Genomic DNA, 16,936 nt, shown 5'->3' on the forward strand with positions numbered 1-16,936 from the left:
CTTCTTGTTGACGATCTAAGTGTACTCATTTTTCCAACCTTTTCAGCAAGAGTATACTGATAAAGGCTGTGAGATTGAAGTTCAGGAAAAGCTATTGAACTGAGATTTGTTCTTACACTTATCGATTCAGAGGTCAGAGATTGAACTTTCGTTCAAAACTTTCTGCAGTGTTTATCAAGCGCAATTTTAGATAAAATAACATATTCCCACACACTGCTTAGCTACATTACTACAAAGAGGCTGATGTGAACAGTTTTTACCCAGTCTGCAGCGCTCACTGAACCCAGGTGTGAAGTACATGAATAAGTCAGGAAGGTTTTTAGTCTGAATTCCATGACTTCACAGATCTTTATTCAGTGTCATCAAATCAATGTCATCAAATGCATCTATCTTCTTCATCTGATGGCATCCTGAACCATAATAATACAGTGGCATTTAAAATGTTGAGAGGAAGTTTACAGGTTAACAGCTGCCAAAAGACAAGCCATTCCTGTGCGTAACAATGGAGCTTTACAGTCAATACTTCTAAAACCTGTTACATTAGATTTTCAGTGTCTTTTTCCACTACATTTATTTTGACGCTGTGCAATGTAAACATTTTGTTTACAAAAAAATAACCGCCTTTGTAGTTGAAATGTGGTAGAAAGTGTTTTGCGTTATTGTAAATTTCTGTATCTTGAACTCTTTGACAGTAGTGATTTGGACAATGAATATGAACAATGGAAAAGAAAAGAAAGTTCACAATTCTATTCAAATTCAAGCTACACAAAGTTCATTCCTACACAGTCCCCATAATATATGATTTAATATAGGCTATTAATAGATATAAATAAGTGCTGTCAATCAATTAAATTTTTTAATCGCATGATTTTGTATTGTTAACTCACAATTAATTGCAAAATTAGGGCACATTTTTTATCTGTTTAAAAAAAAAATTACGTTTTTAATGCTCAATAATGATGATAATAATGCTCAAGTGCTTATTTGAGACTCGACTACTCTGTTGGTAACTCATTCACATCGACAGTACATGCAAAAACGATTGTCTTGTTAAGAGAACCTTCAGGAAGGGCTTTGAAACTCAACCTTCCATTCAAAAGACCTCCAGGAGGTTTGTTTTCTGTTATCCATCTACTCCCATTCATGGATATATTATAAGACCTCTTCCTGTTCCCCTCTCTCGTCCGCTGCAAGCATTAAAAGGAAATTGTATTGACTTATCAACACGTTAGTTTTGACAGCCCTAATATAAATATAAAAGATACTAAATCAAACTTCTACCACTCCATGCTCTGGCCTTGTGTTAGATTTCTGGTCACTTTAAATACTGCCAGCCAGGAGTAACTGCTAAACACAGAGCACTGTATCATTTCCTCTCCTGCTTCCTGACATATACTGTCAAGCCACTGCCAGCAATAACCATCTCTATGGCAACATAACATATGCTATTTGGTGGACACTCATGTATTTGGATTTATATTCAACTCTGTGTGACGGCAGTGTGGGCAGTGTGTGGCGACGGACAATGTGTGACTTCCTTTGGGGGCTGCAGCGCACAGATCCGCGTGCTAAACAGATCAGCGGAGGTCTGCCAACTACGCATTCAAATTAACCGGTTCGTATGATCTTGAACAAAAAGTTATTAAGAATAAATCGGATAATACGTAACGACCGGTCACATAACAGATACATGTAGCCGAGAAAAGGTCATCGTAAGCTGGGTGTCACCGCAATGATTTAGCGCCCGATGCAGTTAAGTTTAGACGACAAAAAGTGATCGTCATGCAGCAACTACAGTTAAGTTTAGGCACCCACTAGTTAAAGGTGCTCTAAGCGATGTTGGGTGACGGCACTGGGTCCCCTCTCCCTCCCTTCCGTGCTTTCGTGCACTACCCCCAACCCCCACCCCCACAATCCTTCTTGTCTGTTAATGGCTGGAACGCGGGAACAACGCAAATGCTTCGTGGTGCAGGTGGGCACAGTTTGTTTTTGTTGCCGTTTGTAGACCCTGGGCTGTCTACAGAGACCATGTTATTTTACAGTGTGTTCTAGGGACAGGCAGCTAGCAGATAGTGGGGAAATGTTTTTTACAGTGTGTTCTAGAGACAGCTAGCGGATAGTGAGGAGATGTTTGTTGTATGTGACATAAAAGTTTGTAGCTTAAAAAACGCGTGACATCGCTCAGAGCACCTTTAAGCTTCGAAAAAAGATTTTGGTTAGTAGTACTCTCCAGACACAAAGACACCCTTTCTGGGTGATAGTCTTGTGTTTTCCTAGGAAACCAATTCTGCTCCCCTGCTTGAAAGCCCTGGGTTTTAGTACCCACCCATCCACCCAGACCACATCTCTACTTCCCGCTCTTATGCAGCAGCAATCCATGTGGTGCATACAGCAATAAATCCAAGGAATACATGCAAATTACAATGTTTTACTATTCATTGCGATCTGTACGACTGGTACATGAGAACAGCCTGGCCAAGATTTGCTGGATGATGCGAAACATTTTGCACAGGAAGGGTCAATAATGGTAGATATTTTACTTGAGAGACAGTAAATTATTAATTAGCAGCTTGTTTGAGCAAGGCAAGGCAGCTTTATTCCTATAGCACGTTTCAGCAACAAGGCAATTCAAAGTGCTTTATATAAAACATTAAAGAGCAATTCAAAACAATTAAAAATGTAAAAACTGTGTAAATAGGATAAGACAGATATGATATACAATAATTAAAGATAAAAGTGCAGTGCAAGAAATAAACATGGTGGTTTATAATGTAGGAGCAGATCAAAACTTTAATTTGGCACCTTAACCATTCTGTGCTTTATAAACCAACAGTAGTAGTAGCTTTTCGACATCAATTCTTTGACTGAGAGATCGATATTTAATGTCCCATAGGGGAGATTTGTTTCATGCACATGGAAATATACACAGACAAATTCATCAACAGATAACATAAAGAGCTGTACATAACATAAAGACAGGTATGTCGACACAGAAACCATATTTACAACAACACCAGATCTTAACAAAGTCAGCGAGATAGTTTGTTAAGCAGTGCAAAGGCAGAAGCGACCAAACTTCTGCCATAGCGAGTCCTTCTACACTCCTACATTCCTCAGATTCCCGTATCTGACGGCAGCAGTGTAAAGTGTTTGATTCTGCGATTGATTTATCATGAGCGCTCAGTTGTCTTTACCTTGAGCAAGACTTGCTTTGCTTTTATCTGGGTTGCCTTTTACACCTGCTCTAGGTGGAGACAGGACAGAATTCTGGCTTGAGATGTACTTAGCAGTTGTCTGTGGTTTATATCTGCTTCCTGAGACGATGCAACTTAGAATCACGTCACTTGGAAGACAAAATTACTTTGCCATTTCCATGGTCCGTTGTGTAGCCCGCTGCATGTTATAGTGGGTGGTCTAACACCTATATCAGCTCTGCTCTACTTCACATGGCAGGCTGACTTTTACTGAGTGGAGGCTTTTGCTTCTAATTTATTGCTTCAAAACTATTTGACTAAAGGGCTCGTAGACATTTGAAAGAAAAAAGCAACAGGACATCAGTGGAAGTGAAGAGGCCTTTTCTAGAAACAAATGGTAAACTCTGACTAAAGACGATACTTCTGCAGGGGTGGAAGTAGTATTCAGATCCTTTACTTAAGTACTAAGTGCCACACTGTATAAATAATCTATTACAAGTAAAAGCCCTGCATTGAAAATGTTACTAAAGTAAAAGTATATAAATATCATCAGGAAAAGGAGAGGATTGTGAGTTTGCAGTGTGTTTAGCAATTGTTGCCATAGTTGTGTTGCTGTGTCTGTTATTTGGGTACAGAGCTCTGTGTGAGCACAGGCTTTTATGATTGTCAGTATATCCAGTATCTAACGTTAGCTAATCTGCTGTGCTGTGGAGTAATGTCCGGCAATGTGAGACAGGCGCCTAGCAACATTGTTGGATACTCTGGTCTCAGCCCGGTAACGTCTGTGCACTTTGAATCAGGGAAGGAGGGGCCAGGGTATACGACCCCCTCCAATATTTTGAATTTGTACTGCAGTAACTGTTTTAAACACAACCTGTCAGTATTTTGCCCCTTTAAAGGATTAAAAGTAAAAGTACTCAATGCAGAAAAATGTTCACCTTCTAGAATCCAAACTGTTTAATGGTCTAATCATTTTAGCTGGACTTGTAGGCCGTTATATTGCTGGGTAGTTTATTTATAACAAAACATTGTAGTTTATAAACTTCGTGATTTGCATGCAAAAATCTTAACTTGTTAAGTAACTAGTAAAGCTGTCAGATGAATGTAGTGGAGTAAAAAGTATAATGTATTTCTCTGAAATGGACCGGAGTAGAAAGTAGAAAGTGGCATGAAAAGAAAAGAAAAAACTCAAGTAAAGTACAAGTACCTCAACATTGATAACATCTTTTTTGAGGACTTTTTAAACAATTCCATACATTAACTGAACGCTATGCTTTAATTGAGCCTATTTTGGGAACATCTGTTTCGCAGAGGTGAATACTTAATGCACCTCCAGGAGGTGTTGCAGCATGTTTTTCCCATCAGTGCTACAGAAGGAAAGAAAGTCTGTCTAGGTTGTTTGAGACTTTAAGACGGTTAGTGGCCATATTACAGAGTTATAGTAGAGGAACATGGACAATTCGAAGCAGCAGGAAAAGGATCAGTCCAGTACTTAAAATGATTTTAATCTTAATGTTTCTTTTTGATTTGGCAGTTGTGTTTTCATGCATTTGTACTGCATCAGGATAAGTCACAGAAATGTGCTGAGACCTGCTGTGTATTTCCATATATTGGGTTGTTCTTGGGCCATTTATCACACAATTCTAATCAGGGGTTTCGCTGCCATTTTAAGGCTAAGACACAGGCAATTTTGGGCGCCACCTGAGCCAAATGAATGTAACATAATTACTTATTTCAGATCTAATGATTGTAGTTGCTCCCCAGTGGACTTCTTCAGCAAGCTTTTTAAGTGTTATATATTTTTTATGTGCTCTAGCTTTTCCAATTTTTTAACACAGATATGAGTATGATAATGATCCAAAATTATGTAAAATTGCATGTTTTTTTATTAAAAAATGTAACATTTTCTTGAGGGAGGATACACACCAAATATGTGCACCTACACTAAAGTGTGATTCATGCTTCTGGGTTAAAACTATGCTGTGGCTATGTACATAGGTACGTAGAGATACGGATCATATGCCCTAGCCTGATGTGTACCTCTCAAAAAATGTAACTACATGTTACAATGACGCACGTTGCTTGACTGTGACTTGGTAGCGCTGCATTTCCCCCGACTCATTTTATTACATTACATTACATCACATTACATGCCATTTAGCTGACGCTTTTATCCAAAGCAACTTCCAATTAAGTGCTTTCAAACTCCAGACAACAAGTAGTAAGTGCAAACACATTAGCTTTAAATAAGCAAAACTACAAAGAGACATGTGAAAGCACAGTTTCTCTTTTCCTCCTCTCTTCTTGACCTTCTTCATGTTTATCCAAAGTCTATTGGGAAGAGATGTGTTTTTAGCCTTCGGCGGAAGATGCGTATGCTTTGGGCCATCCTGATGTCCGTAGGGAGCTCATTCTACCATTTGAGAGCCAAGATAGCAAACAGTTGGGATTTCGCTGAGTGATTAGTTTTCCCTCGCTGTGAGGGGCAACAAGCGGGTTGGCTGATGCAGAGCAGAGTAGGCGAGCTGGGGTATGGCGTGTGACCATGTCCTGGATGTATGCTGGGGCTGATCCGTTCATGGCCCTGTTCTCCTTCTCCATAAACAACATGAAATCAAGGAGAGGGTTTTTTGTGCTAAAGATGTCCCACCGTGGTCAGAAAGCACAGGAGAGACACTTTGTTTCCCCCACTATGACTCTAGAGTCTACTCGCTCCAAAGCTAATCACTGTCACTCTCTCACTTGGCCTACCACACACACACACACACACACGCACGCACACACACACACACACACACACATGCTAGCTTGCCATTCTCTTTAATAGATCTACGCACACACCAATCCAAGTATAAACTTCAGATCACTTATGTGGGCTACAGTGAAAGCTCTGCGTGGAGCCTCCACAGAAGCATAAATCAGACTTTAGTCCTCCACAAACTTAGGGAAAACACTGCTAATGTTATTGTTGTGTGGTTGTGTTTGCAAGCAATTGCTCATTTCCACATCCCGCAGACACAAAGTGATGTTGGATTTCATTTGTTCAGTTGTGTTTCTGGTTTCCTTCTTTTAGCTCTGTTTTGGTCTTCACTAACCTGAGGGAAATACCAGGCTCTTTGGCAGCTAAATGCTCCTCTACATATACCTGTAGGTTGCTAACTTTGTCAGTTGTTTTGTGAGTAACAGGTAGTTAAAGTGGGTTTATCTAAGCAGCCTGCTACTGGAAAAGACAGTGATGAGAGCAGTGAGAGTGAAGCAAAAACCCAAACAGTGAGCTAATCAACACTAAAACTGTTCATAGAGCTGAAGGGAGCTGAAGCTCAAAAATTGTCTGTGTTCATCACTATGAGTGATAGCATTCACATTACACGCAGTCATTTGATCCATAGTTAATACAAAAAATATTGATTAGAGCAGTTTAACCCAAAAAGTTTTTAACATGTGCACTCTAAAAATTACTTTAAAAGCCTCATTTTTTAAGTTTTCCATTTGTCTTGGAATAACTGGTGGTCAGAATGTTGTAGGAGATATTTTATTTCTTCTATTTTCACATTTTTCCACTCCTTGTTTCCCTGTCTGCCTTGACTGAAACAAGACAGTCATGACTTCCTTCCATGAAGAGAAACATTGATTTCAGCTCAGCAGGGATCATGCAAAACAGCCTCTCATTAAAATCATAATTACAACTTGGAAATGGCACATGGGGTTCAACTGTGGGGCGAGGTGAAAATCACTGGAAACTATTAAAACTTGCACTTAGCCTTTCACTCCCAAACAAAACATGTCTGATTCCGGTTATGACATGTCACACAACGTGAGGAGAAAGCTAAAAGCAACGTTATATCTGTTGAAGATGTTTCCAGCATTATATCGAGGCCTGACTGTTCTTTACTCTTTCATCATTTTAAGACACAAAATTAGTTATGTAGATCCTACAACTTCATATTTATATCTTCGTGATATTTTATTGTGAAAGGTAAAAACAAAATATGAAAATATGTCAATATCCTTTTCAGTGTCAAGGGCATTCATTCTTTTCCACCTGTGCATCCTCCTCCTCCTCCTCCTCCTCCTCCTCCTCCTCATCATCATCATCAACATCACACATTTCTGAAATTATAATGTCACATCAACTCTCTGACAATCCTCAAAAACTCCCCTCTCAGTTGTGAGGGTCCAGTTCAAACACACATTAACACACACACATTCACATGAACATACGCATACCCTGCCCTCTCCCTGTCCCCAGCCCCAGTTGCCTAGGAGACAGCTGAAATGGGGACCCCATCTCATTACACACCAACAGTGCTGTGTGACTGGCTGGAAGAAGAGACGTGGGCTCTTTATCGCCACCTAGCAGTGAAGACTGAGAATAACTTTTAATTTTCTCTTTTTTAAAGCCTCAATTCTGCCTAGTAACCCAATATGCTGACTTCTCCTGGTGTTGGAATTTCTAATGAGACACATCATACTGCAGGGCTTCTTTATGTTCAACATGGGCCTTTAGCCAAATAGTTACCTATAGGTAATAATCAGTGACTGGTTGAGGACAGAAAAGGGTTAGCAAATTGTCACACTTCCATCAAACTGATACGTCAAGAGATAAATCATAAACGTTGCTAACGCCAGAGGTGTACAGTAACTAAGTAAACAGTCATTTAAGTAGGCTACTGTATTTAAGCATAATTCTGAGGTACTGCTTGACTATATTACATGTTACCACATGCTACTTTACTAAAATCTAAGAGTTGTAAAAAAATTGTACCCCAGTACATGCTCTCCCTCTCAATCTCTCCTCATTTATGAGTCAGTAATAACAATTCTCAACACAAATACAATTAGGTAAACTCTCCATACTCCTGTTTGTCTCATTCCAGACAAAAACAGAACTACTACTAAGTTCCTATTTTTTATGTTTTATGTATTTTGTACAATGATGTAATAAGTGTTCTGGTGTTTTACCTGAAATAGTTAAAAATATCAATACCTCAAATGTCAAAATGGCCCCGGTGACTGCATTATATATCATATTATTTTATTTTTACAGCTACATGAATGTCTGTCAGATCACATGTTTTATTTGTATGAGGTTTATTTATCAAACATGCATCTCAATCAGCTCCTTAGTCTTTTAAGAATGCCCCTTCACAGAATATCACACAACCTGAGACAGTTGTTTTGGAATATACTGCAGTTTATTAATTCCAATAGATGTGTTATATTACATAGTAAAAACATCAAGTAAAAATGGCCACATATACATTATACACAGCAGCAGAAGCAGGACTCTGGGCCAAACTGAGCAGGACACTGTTGTGCTTTTCATTTCTACTTGGCTGGGAAGGAAACATAGATAATCCTTTGTGCTACACACGTGGTATGAAACAAAGCCACGGACACACTCGAGTGTTAACCTGTCTCTATGTTAAAGGTGTTAGATACTCTAGTCACCATCATGTGAGTGTGCAGTTAGGAATGTCATCTTAATCACACGGGTGTTGTTGAAGAGTAACTAATCTCATTTTTGCTGACCTCCAGCGGTTTGATTGATCACCTCGCTGCAGTGATGTACAGGTTTACTCAGTGAACCAGTGACATCACTGTTGGGGTGTGTTCAGAAGGTTTAAACTTTCAACTTTTTACCGGAGAGGGCAGCAAAACACTTCTTTTCAGCCAGAAGTTACTCTTTAACAAACAAACAAACATAATACTCTGTGCCTACAGAAGATAAGAAATCATACGCCCAGGCAAGGAAACACATTCTCACTCCCAGCACGTCAAGAAAGTGACACTTGGCCATGTGACTAGGTGTTTGTTACTGATGCAAAAAGTCTCCTTTAGTGTCACAGTCAGACACAGTGGGCCTTTCACATGACTCATGCTTGATCTGGAATCTTGCCGTCATTTTTTGACGCTCTGACCAATTTGGTGTCATTTAAAAAATGTACGTTTAACTGTAATGCAGCACAAGACTGGGACAGTTAGTGTTTATGGAAAGATCGTGGGTGGAGTTACAGATTGTATTTCTGTGTTAAGCAGCACAGGAACGGGACATGAACCACAATCTCTTCGGTGAAAGTCCTGTGCTCTTCATACTATGTCATCCTACAGCGCTGTAGTCTAGCTGCTGCTCTACCTTGTGTGTCTCATTCAGGGGCTAAAGGGTGATTTTTGCGTATTTGACGAGTCGGGAGTGAGAGTGGATTGGCTTTGTTGTCCACTGGCCACTTTTATCGTCTTTTGTCAGTCAAATATATATTTCAGACACGTTTCTAGCACCGCATGATGATCTGTAGCCAAATAAAGTTTCTAGCAGAGTATAAATATAATGGGTGTTAGCTTCCCACTCTGTTAACACCTGCATGATTTTCAATAAATCCATAACAATCTTTGCATCTAAATAAATTTGAGGTTTCTACACAATATGTATATATTATAATCTATTATTGTTGACCCTAACTGAAGCATTGTGTTGTCATTTAAATGTAAATATAGGCAAGGGTGAGCTAACAAGACAATGCTAAAAGATAGCACACATACAGTAAACTTGTAACAAAGATCAACATAGAGATAAAGACAGAAAAATCTCCAGAATTAAACTCTCATATGGTAACACAAAATATGGCACACGCTGTAGAACTGGGCCTAATGAAACTACTCATTTGCCCTAAAAGAAAAGATTTGCAAACTTATTTTGGTGAGAGGGCGATATACCAAAGGTCTCTGTGAACATTCTGTGTTCTAGGCCTCTGATTCGGATTGGTCGGTGGCAACGCTTCCGTTCAGCTCGCCCAGTCCTGTCTGCTCCTGGATGTCTGTCATCTCTCCCACAATGAAGGTGGGCTCTCCTCCTTTGCCACTGTCTGGCTGCTTGGCCGCCTGGTTGGTCAGGGTGGGCTCTTCGTCCAGCCTGCTGGAGATGGACCAATAGATGTGAGCGTCGAGTCTGGCCGCAGCCAATGACAGCTCTCGTGCTGAGCAGGAGGGCGAGACCACCTTAGGGGTATTGGAAACATAAGACTTTGTCAAATCTATTGATAAAACACAAAATATTTGTGTTTCTTCTTTTTGTAGGTTGTAAATGACATTGTATAATACATGTTTCCTTCTTTATCCAAACAATATGATAGTATTTATATTGTGTATTATTTTCTATTGTCTGGGCCCCTATACACAAGATTCAAATAGCTTACCATTTCGCATATCTGCATTATGTCTTATGATTATACTTTTCCTTTATGTTTTGTGAATGAAATTGAAGATGTACTGTACAGGTCTACATTTTTGGAAATACAGTTATCATTTAATATTTGCTTTCTTTCCAAGAGTTAGACGAGTAGATTGATACTACTCTCATGACTGTACAGTAATAGTGTGTTCCATATACCTCGGAAGCTGGAGCTGGGAATGATGTCACAACCAAGTGGAATGTGTTTCTTTTACAAGTCAAGTCTTTTCATTGTGGCGATAGCTCCAGCCAGGTGAGCCATTGTTAGCAATACCAGTTGATTAACGCATTACGCTGTTTTGTGCATACAAACAGCGTAACAACATGTCCATAGATAGAAGTTGGACAGGACTGTTTGTGTGACTGATTTAGTGAAACACAAATAAGATAGAAGTGCTTATACCTGTATGTTACTACAGCTATTACTATTGATGAAGCACGGAGCAGCCATGTTGGATTTTGAGTATTTTAGAGTGACTACCCAACTCTGAGTAAAACCTACTTTGGTGATCAATGTGTCAAACTCACACGCAGAAGTCAAATAGACCATAAATAGGGTCCTTTTAAACTTAGTTTGAAGTGTTTTTAAGAAAGGTCAAACATAAAGTTTTGCGTGATCAGGTGCTTTTCATTCTATTTTTAACACGTTACTTATTGTATTACTGTTGGTGTTCCGCGTTGTTGTGTATGTGTTTTCCTGTGTTCACTTGTATCAAAGCTCTGTCTAGGGACAGGCTTTGGTATATGGCCTTGGTCCATGATATGTGCTTTAAGAAACCAAAAAAACCCTGAAAAGAATACTTGAGTTAGAGTTCCTGCATTTTCCAGCATGCCTTTCAACAACCCCAAGAGAACAAGCATGAGATTTCAGCTGTTGGTTATACATGTAGGTGGAGACAGGAATAGGGATAACAGCATGAGTTGCTCCAGGTTTCCTACTCAAACACTTTTAGTTGGTAGTCGGTGGAAGAATTGGTTTGTTTGCCTCTTCCGATTAATTGTTTAAAGGCAATGGAAAGAGCCAAAACAGTTCTGATTTTTTTTTTTTTAAAGCCTCATAGGAAAAGTTAACCTCTTTGGTTTAAACATGATTTAATCCCTATATCATATGAGACAGCTCACCCAGGTCACCAAATCAAACATACCTGTATTAGCCTGTGGTTTGGCTTCAATTAGTCTATTTCAACGTTGCATTTTTGGGATTGTTAAGATGCCGCCGGAATTTCCGCCTGATTTTCGGCTGGATGTCTGTTAACTTTATGCTTTCTTTGTGTTGGCATTCTCAACTCCAGTGAATGTCTGTGAAGGACTATGGTTAACTGGTCCTCAGATCTTTGCAGGGTAAATCCAGACAGCTAGCTAGACTATCTGTTCACTCTGAGTTTTCTGTTGCGCGACTAAAACCCCTTTTGAACCTAAACATGTCCCACCAAAACAGGTTCCCTCCCAAGACAACTTTGCGGAGGCACTGGGGCTCCGCCTAACACCACCCATGACAATTCTGATTGGTTTAAAGAAATGCCAATAAACCAGAGCATATTTTTCTCCCATCCCAGAATGCTGTGTGGAATAGACAGACCCTCCTCCACAGTGCGTAGAAGAAGGTCTGGCAATGTGAGGCTAGTCTTCCATAGACATTACCTCAAACGTGTGATGAAATGCTCCGTAGTCAATGTCAAAGAAGCCCTCCGCCAGCGACATCATGGGACTAAACCTGTGACCCCACAACACCTCCTCGGCTAGATAGGAGCTCCTCGCCTGGCACGTCATCCCTGTACACTCAAACACAAGCACACTGATGAGTACATACATTCACTCCCAATATATGTTAAGACCCTGGTGATAAATAAGAGGGAAACAACTGGGCAAACATCAATGCAGGAAATTCAAGCAAAACACCTAAAACTCACAGAGAAATGACTTATACTATCTTATACTTATACTAACTTATACTTATACTGTCTTAATATGAATATTCTCTGCAGCCGAGTCATGACTTCCAGCTACTTCTTTGTAACTCTCTACTCGGACAAAGGGAACCAATATTTAGAGTAGGGATAGAGGCAACCTTTACATCATGGGAGACGCATCAGAGCTCTGATACAATGAATTTCTGCCAAACAGTGTGAAACAGTTAAGTATGCTGTATTATCCTTTTAGAATGAATCTAACATAAGACAATATACTGAAAAAGCGATAAACAAGGGCCCATTTCAATCCTTCCTCAGTATGGGTAACTTACTATTTGTTACTGCCAGACTCTGTTTGATTTTCAAACTCAATACACCATGAACCCATACCTCTTAAATTCTTTTATTTTTTTATTTATGAATTTGGTTAAAAAAGAGCTCTTGAGGCTCGGGGGTGTTTTGAGCAAGTCCAGAGGAAAGTGTGACTAACAGTGAGTTAGTCCAAAAGCTGTCAGGGCCTCACAGTTAAGTGATGAGAACATGCAGCATACGAACACAACACATCCCTCAGAAGAATACTTACTCTCCGATTTTTTCCCCTGTTATATAACACGTTCACTTATCTCTCTTTCTCTCTCTCTCGTTCTCTCTCTCTCTCTCTATGTATATATAGAGAGCAGGACTTTATATATATATATATATATATATATATATATATATATATATATATATATATATATATGTATGTATATTTCTATTGTAATCACAACATCATAAACTCTAAAAGCTCTAAAAGCTTCCCAAAAGGCTGAGTAGAGATGGAGAGCTAAAACAATAAATTGCATATCTGAACTCAGACATCCTGAAAAGGGAGTTTCATTTTCTAATGGACAGCCTTGGACAGGGTTTGCTTTGTGTAAAACAGTGATGGCATTACTGTAATACCAGAGAGTTCTATGCATCTACAATATTCATTTTCTTAATGCTCAATACTTGTTGTTGCAGCCAAAGATGCATCAACAACATAGAGGCCATTAGAACTTTACAGTCAAATTAAATTGCAAGGTATTATTTCCCATGCAAAACAATGCTGTTAAGTTGTTAAGTTTTATAACATTTTTAACATTTTAAATCTACGACAAATCATATACAACCCTTAGTAATAAATTATTCTTATCTGAGATTATTTATATGGTTTGTACCGCAATAGGCAACATTTACAACTATTTCCAGTATTCATTCACTGCACAGTGGTTGATCATTTTTATACACATGTAATCATATCCTGCTCAGTATTTCTTATGTTAATTATTTCATCTGTCTTATGCACACAATTGAGTTTTAAGATGACCTGCAAGTTGACCTAAGTGCCTCTAAAGTAGGGCTGGGCAACAATAGATTTATATCAAAATCGGTATAGATATTGTCTTACATTTTGTATATGGTAATATTGTGATATGACACAAGTGTTTGCTTTTCTTGGTTTTAAAGGCTGAACTAGTCATTTCTGAACCCTTACTATTTGCACTTAATAACTGAAAACACATTTACGGATTTTTTTATCAAAATACTCATTGTGTAATATTTCGTAAAAGCAGCCAACCCAACAATATTGCCACAACATCGACATTGATGTATTTGGTCAAAGATATTGTGATATTAGATTTTTTCCAAATGGCCCAGCTCTACTTTAAAGCTATTGCCCATGAGGAATTCTAAGTAGCAACAAAACTGTCAGCACATCCACATGATACAAGCCTTCCGTGACCGCGCACCACCCCCACCCCTTCTCTATGCAGTTGCTACTAGCCAAGAAGGACGTGGAGCATTAAAAAAACATGACGGACGGACGGACTCAGAGGTAATTATTTTCACTCGATTTCCTGTGTGAGCAATAAAGCTTTAAAGGTTAGATGAAATGATTAAGCAGGGACAGATGGATGATTGGAGGATGATGTTTGCATTCTCATTACTTCCTCCCTTTCTCCTCACCGGTTGCCTCCACCATTCCCTCCAGGATGACCACGATCTCAAAGTCCTCTTTCTCCAGCTGGGCCTGCGACATGTCCCAGAAGGGAGAATGGACGTCAATCTCGTGGGAGATGACCAGCGGAGAGACCAGGAAGAGACGGTCATCGCCCGTCTCAAAGCCCACGCTTATGTCTGTCTGATCCAGAGGGATGAACTCACCTAGAGGAGACAATCACATGGGAGGGGAGGAAAAGGTTCAGCTCAGAGGCTCTTCTTCATAAATAAGAAGAAGCCACAAGCATTTACAATAATCACAACAGGGCTTTTTCTGAAGTTTTTGTTCTTTTAAAGTTTTGTATTGCTTTTTTTTACGTTTTTGTTGACATTGTCAAGTTTTTTTTTGGACCATTTTCTCAGGAATTTTTGTCAGCTTACACATTTAAGTTTTTCAAAGTTTTTGGAACTTTTTTCTCAAAAATGCTCTTTCTTTGAGGTTTCTTTCCACTTTTTTCAAAAGATGCACCGGACCTCCCTCGATAGTTTGAGATCTCACCGCCCCCAACGTTGAATCCACAGTTACGCATAACCATAGGCTGCTCTGTAATAAGGCAGTTAAATACAAAACAACCATCATTAGAAAATGGTAAATTGATAGTTAAAAGACCAGCATGTAATATATTTACTGTAACAAATCCAAAAATTACCATATTAAGGAAACATGCAAGTTGAAATACTATCTTTTCTGACAACAATTTCCGTGTTGTTATCAACTGCCCAGTTTGGCTCGCAGGCTGGGTTGCCATATATACCTGTCATATATACCTACACACGGGCCAGCGGTCCACGGCTGTTTACCACGTGTGGCGTGGTAACGTTTAACTATCCATTTGCCATTTATTAATGATAGTTGTTATAAAGGGTTGCCAATATCTTCTAAAGAGTAAAGGGGACTAATGATTAATTTTATGATTTGCTCCATCTCTGGATGCCGTAGTACAGTTTTGGTAGGGAGTACAATATGTACCAATGCTATCTAACTAATGTCTTATGTGGTAGCCTCACCCTCCTGGGTCTGTTTAGACTTGATGAGCTTGGCCCTCATATTGGCCCCGACGATGTGGGAGCTACGCAGGTCACCCACCCTGAACATCAGACACAGCTTGTCGTCTCTCAGAGAGATGACGGCGTGTTTGGAGAACACCAGCGTCTCGGCCCGTTTGTTGGGTTGTGAGATCTTCACAAACATACAGCCGACCTGGACAGAGAAGACCAAGAGGTGAGACAGACTATGCAGACAAAATGGGTGCCAAAGGGAAAGCAGAGGGTTTTAAAAAAGGCAAGGCAGCTTTATTTGTTCCCTATTTTTTAAGTAGGATTGAAATCGGTTTAGTACTATGCCAGAGAATCCAACCCAGTTTTCCAATATTTGAATTTGTTGGGTATTAGTAAATTATTAAGTCTGGTCTAGACCTACTCTATCTGTAAAGTGTCTTGAAATATCTCCTGCTGTGATTTGACACTCTCAATTTTTTTTTAAATAGTAACATGCTACGGCCTACTGTGTAAAATGCAACACTGACATCAAGTAATACTAGATACTGTTTAAGTGGATGTCATTAAACACTTTAACAAGAACCGGATCAGTGCTGTGTGTTCTACAACCTGACTGGAAGGCATCAGAACTTTTGTTTAGTGACAAGAAAAGGTTTACTTTTGACCAAAGAAACCTTTTTAATAAAGCAACAACACGCCCTTTCAAAAAATATTCTGTGTATCTTATATCATAATATCAACTTGGAACAAAGGAAAGAATTGTGCACTCTTCTCTTGCTATGGCATCACCGTTTATTTACATACTTTTTTTAAATGGGGGATTCTTTCTTTTGTTGAATGTTAAAGATTTTACTTGAAAATCAATGGAAGGTTTGATTTCGGCAAATAATTGCTCATTCGTGATGTGTCTAGATTGTTATCTTCTAAGAGTGGCTTGATGACTGCAGTTTTCATGGCCTGGGGGAAGATTCGTGAAAGAAGACAAGTGAAAAATGAATCACATCTTAGGTTTTCAAAGTTAAAACTGGTGTACACTGTACGGCTGTAAACATTCATTGTGAGTGCTGAATTCAAACAAATCTTTATCTTTTTTTCAATAGAACCAGCTATTTCCAGTACTGACACTTGAGTTAACCTCAAACTCAATAGTGTTTTTATACGCATAGTAAAACAGCCCACTCACCAATATGGCCTATTTCCAGCTCACAAACATGCATAAACATGACTCTGCTCAGACGTCGGTGTGTGGATTCATTGTCATCTGAAGAGTGCTTACTTGGACGGAAAATTCAAGCTCCATCAGCACTTTCAAAGTAAAAAGGAAGCAAAGCATCTGCACCGGATTAGTGTATTTTAGTCTGCATGATGTATACACTCTTCTCTCTAGGAGAATAAAAAAATTATGTGTTCAGTTTTTGATTTGAATCAATTGTTTTAGCTTATTTAGGCACCTTTCAGAAAGGGGTGGGGGGCTAAATGGTATTAGATCATTTGAACATTTCATGTCGCACTGTTGCTTGCTCTGTAGGAAACTACTAGAATTGTTGGGTCCTTGTAAATTCTGGAGTGTGGTCTAGACC

At 39.2% G+C, this 16,936-nt stretch overlaps 1 protein-coding gene across 2 annotated transcripts in view; it reads right to left on the minus strand.

Moving 5' to 3' along the window:
• Positions 1 to 9,648: 9,648 nt before the first annotated feature.
• kcnj9 (potassium inwardly rectifying channel subfamily J member 9) overlaps positions 9,649 to 16,936 on the minus strand; it is a 16,914-nt gene continuing 9,626 nt past the window's right edge. Inside the window, exons 4-7 of one of the 2 annotated variants that reach the window (XM_034886844.1) lie at positions 15,366 to 15,558; positions 14,325 to 14,522; positions 12,064 to 12,194; positions 9,649 to 10,190 (exon numbers count right to left, since the gene is read on the minus strand). In XM_034886844.1, coding sequence (XP_034742735.1) covers positions 9,936 to 10,190; positions 12,064 to 12,194; positions 14,325 to 14,522; positions 15,366 to 15,558 — 777 coding nt within the window. In that variant the 3' untranslated portion in view covers positions 9,649 to 9,935. The remainder of the gene's footprint in view (positions 10,191 to 12,063; positions 12,195 to 14,324; positions 14,523 to 15,365; positions 15,559 to 16,936) is intronic. The other variant, XM_034886843.1, reaches the window with a different exon arrangement.

The sequence above is a fragment of the Etheostoma cragini genome, chromosome 12 (assembly GCF_013103735.1).
Source record: "Etheostoma cragini isolate CJK2018 chromosome 12, CSU_Ecrag_1.0, whole genome shotgun sequence".
In the NCBI taxonomy this organism is placed as follows: Eukaryota; Metazoa; Chordata; class Actinopteri; order Perciformes; family Percidae; genus Etheostoma; species Etheostoma cragini.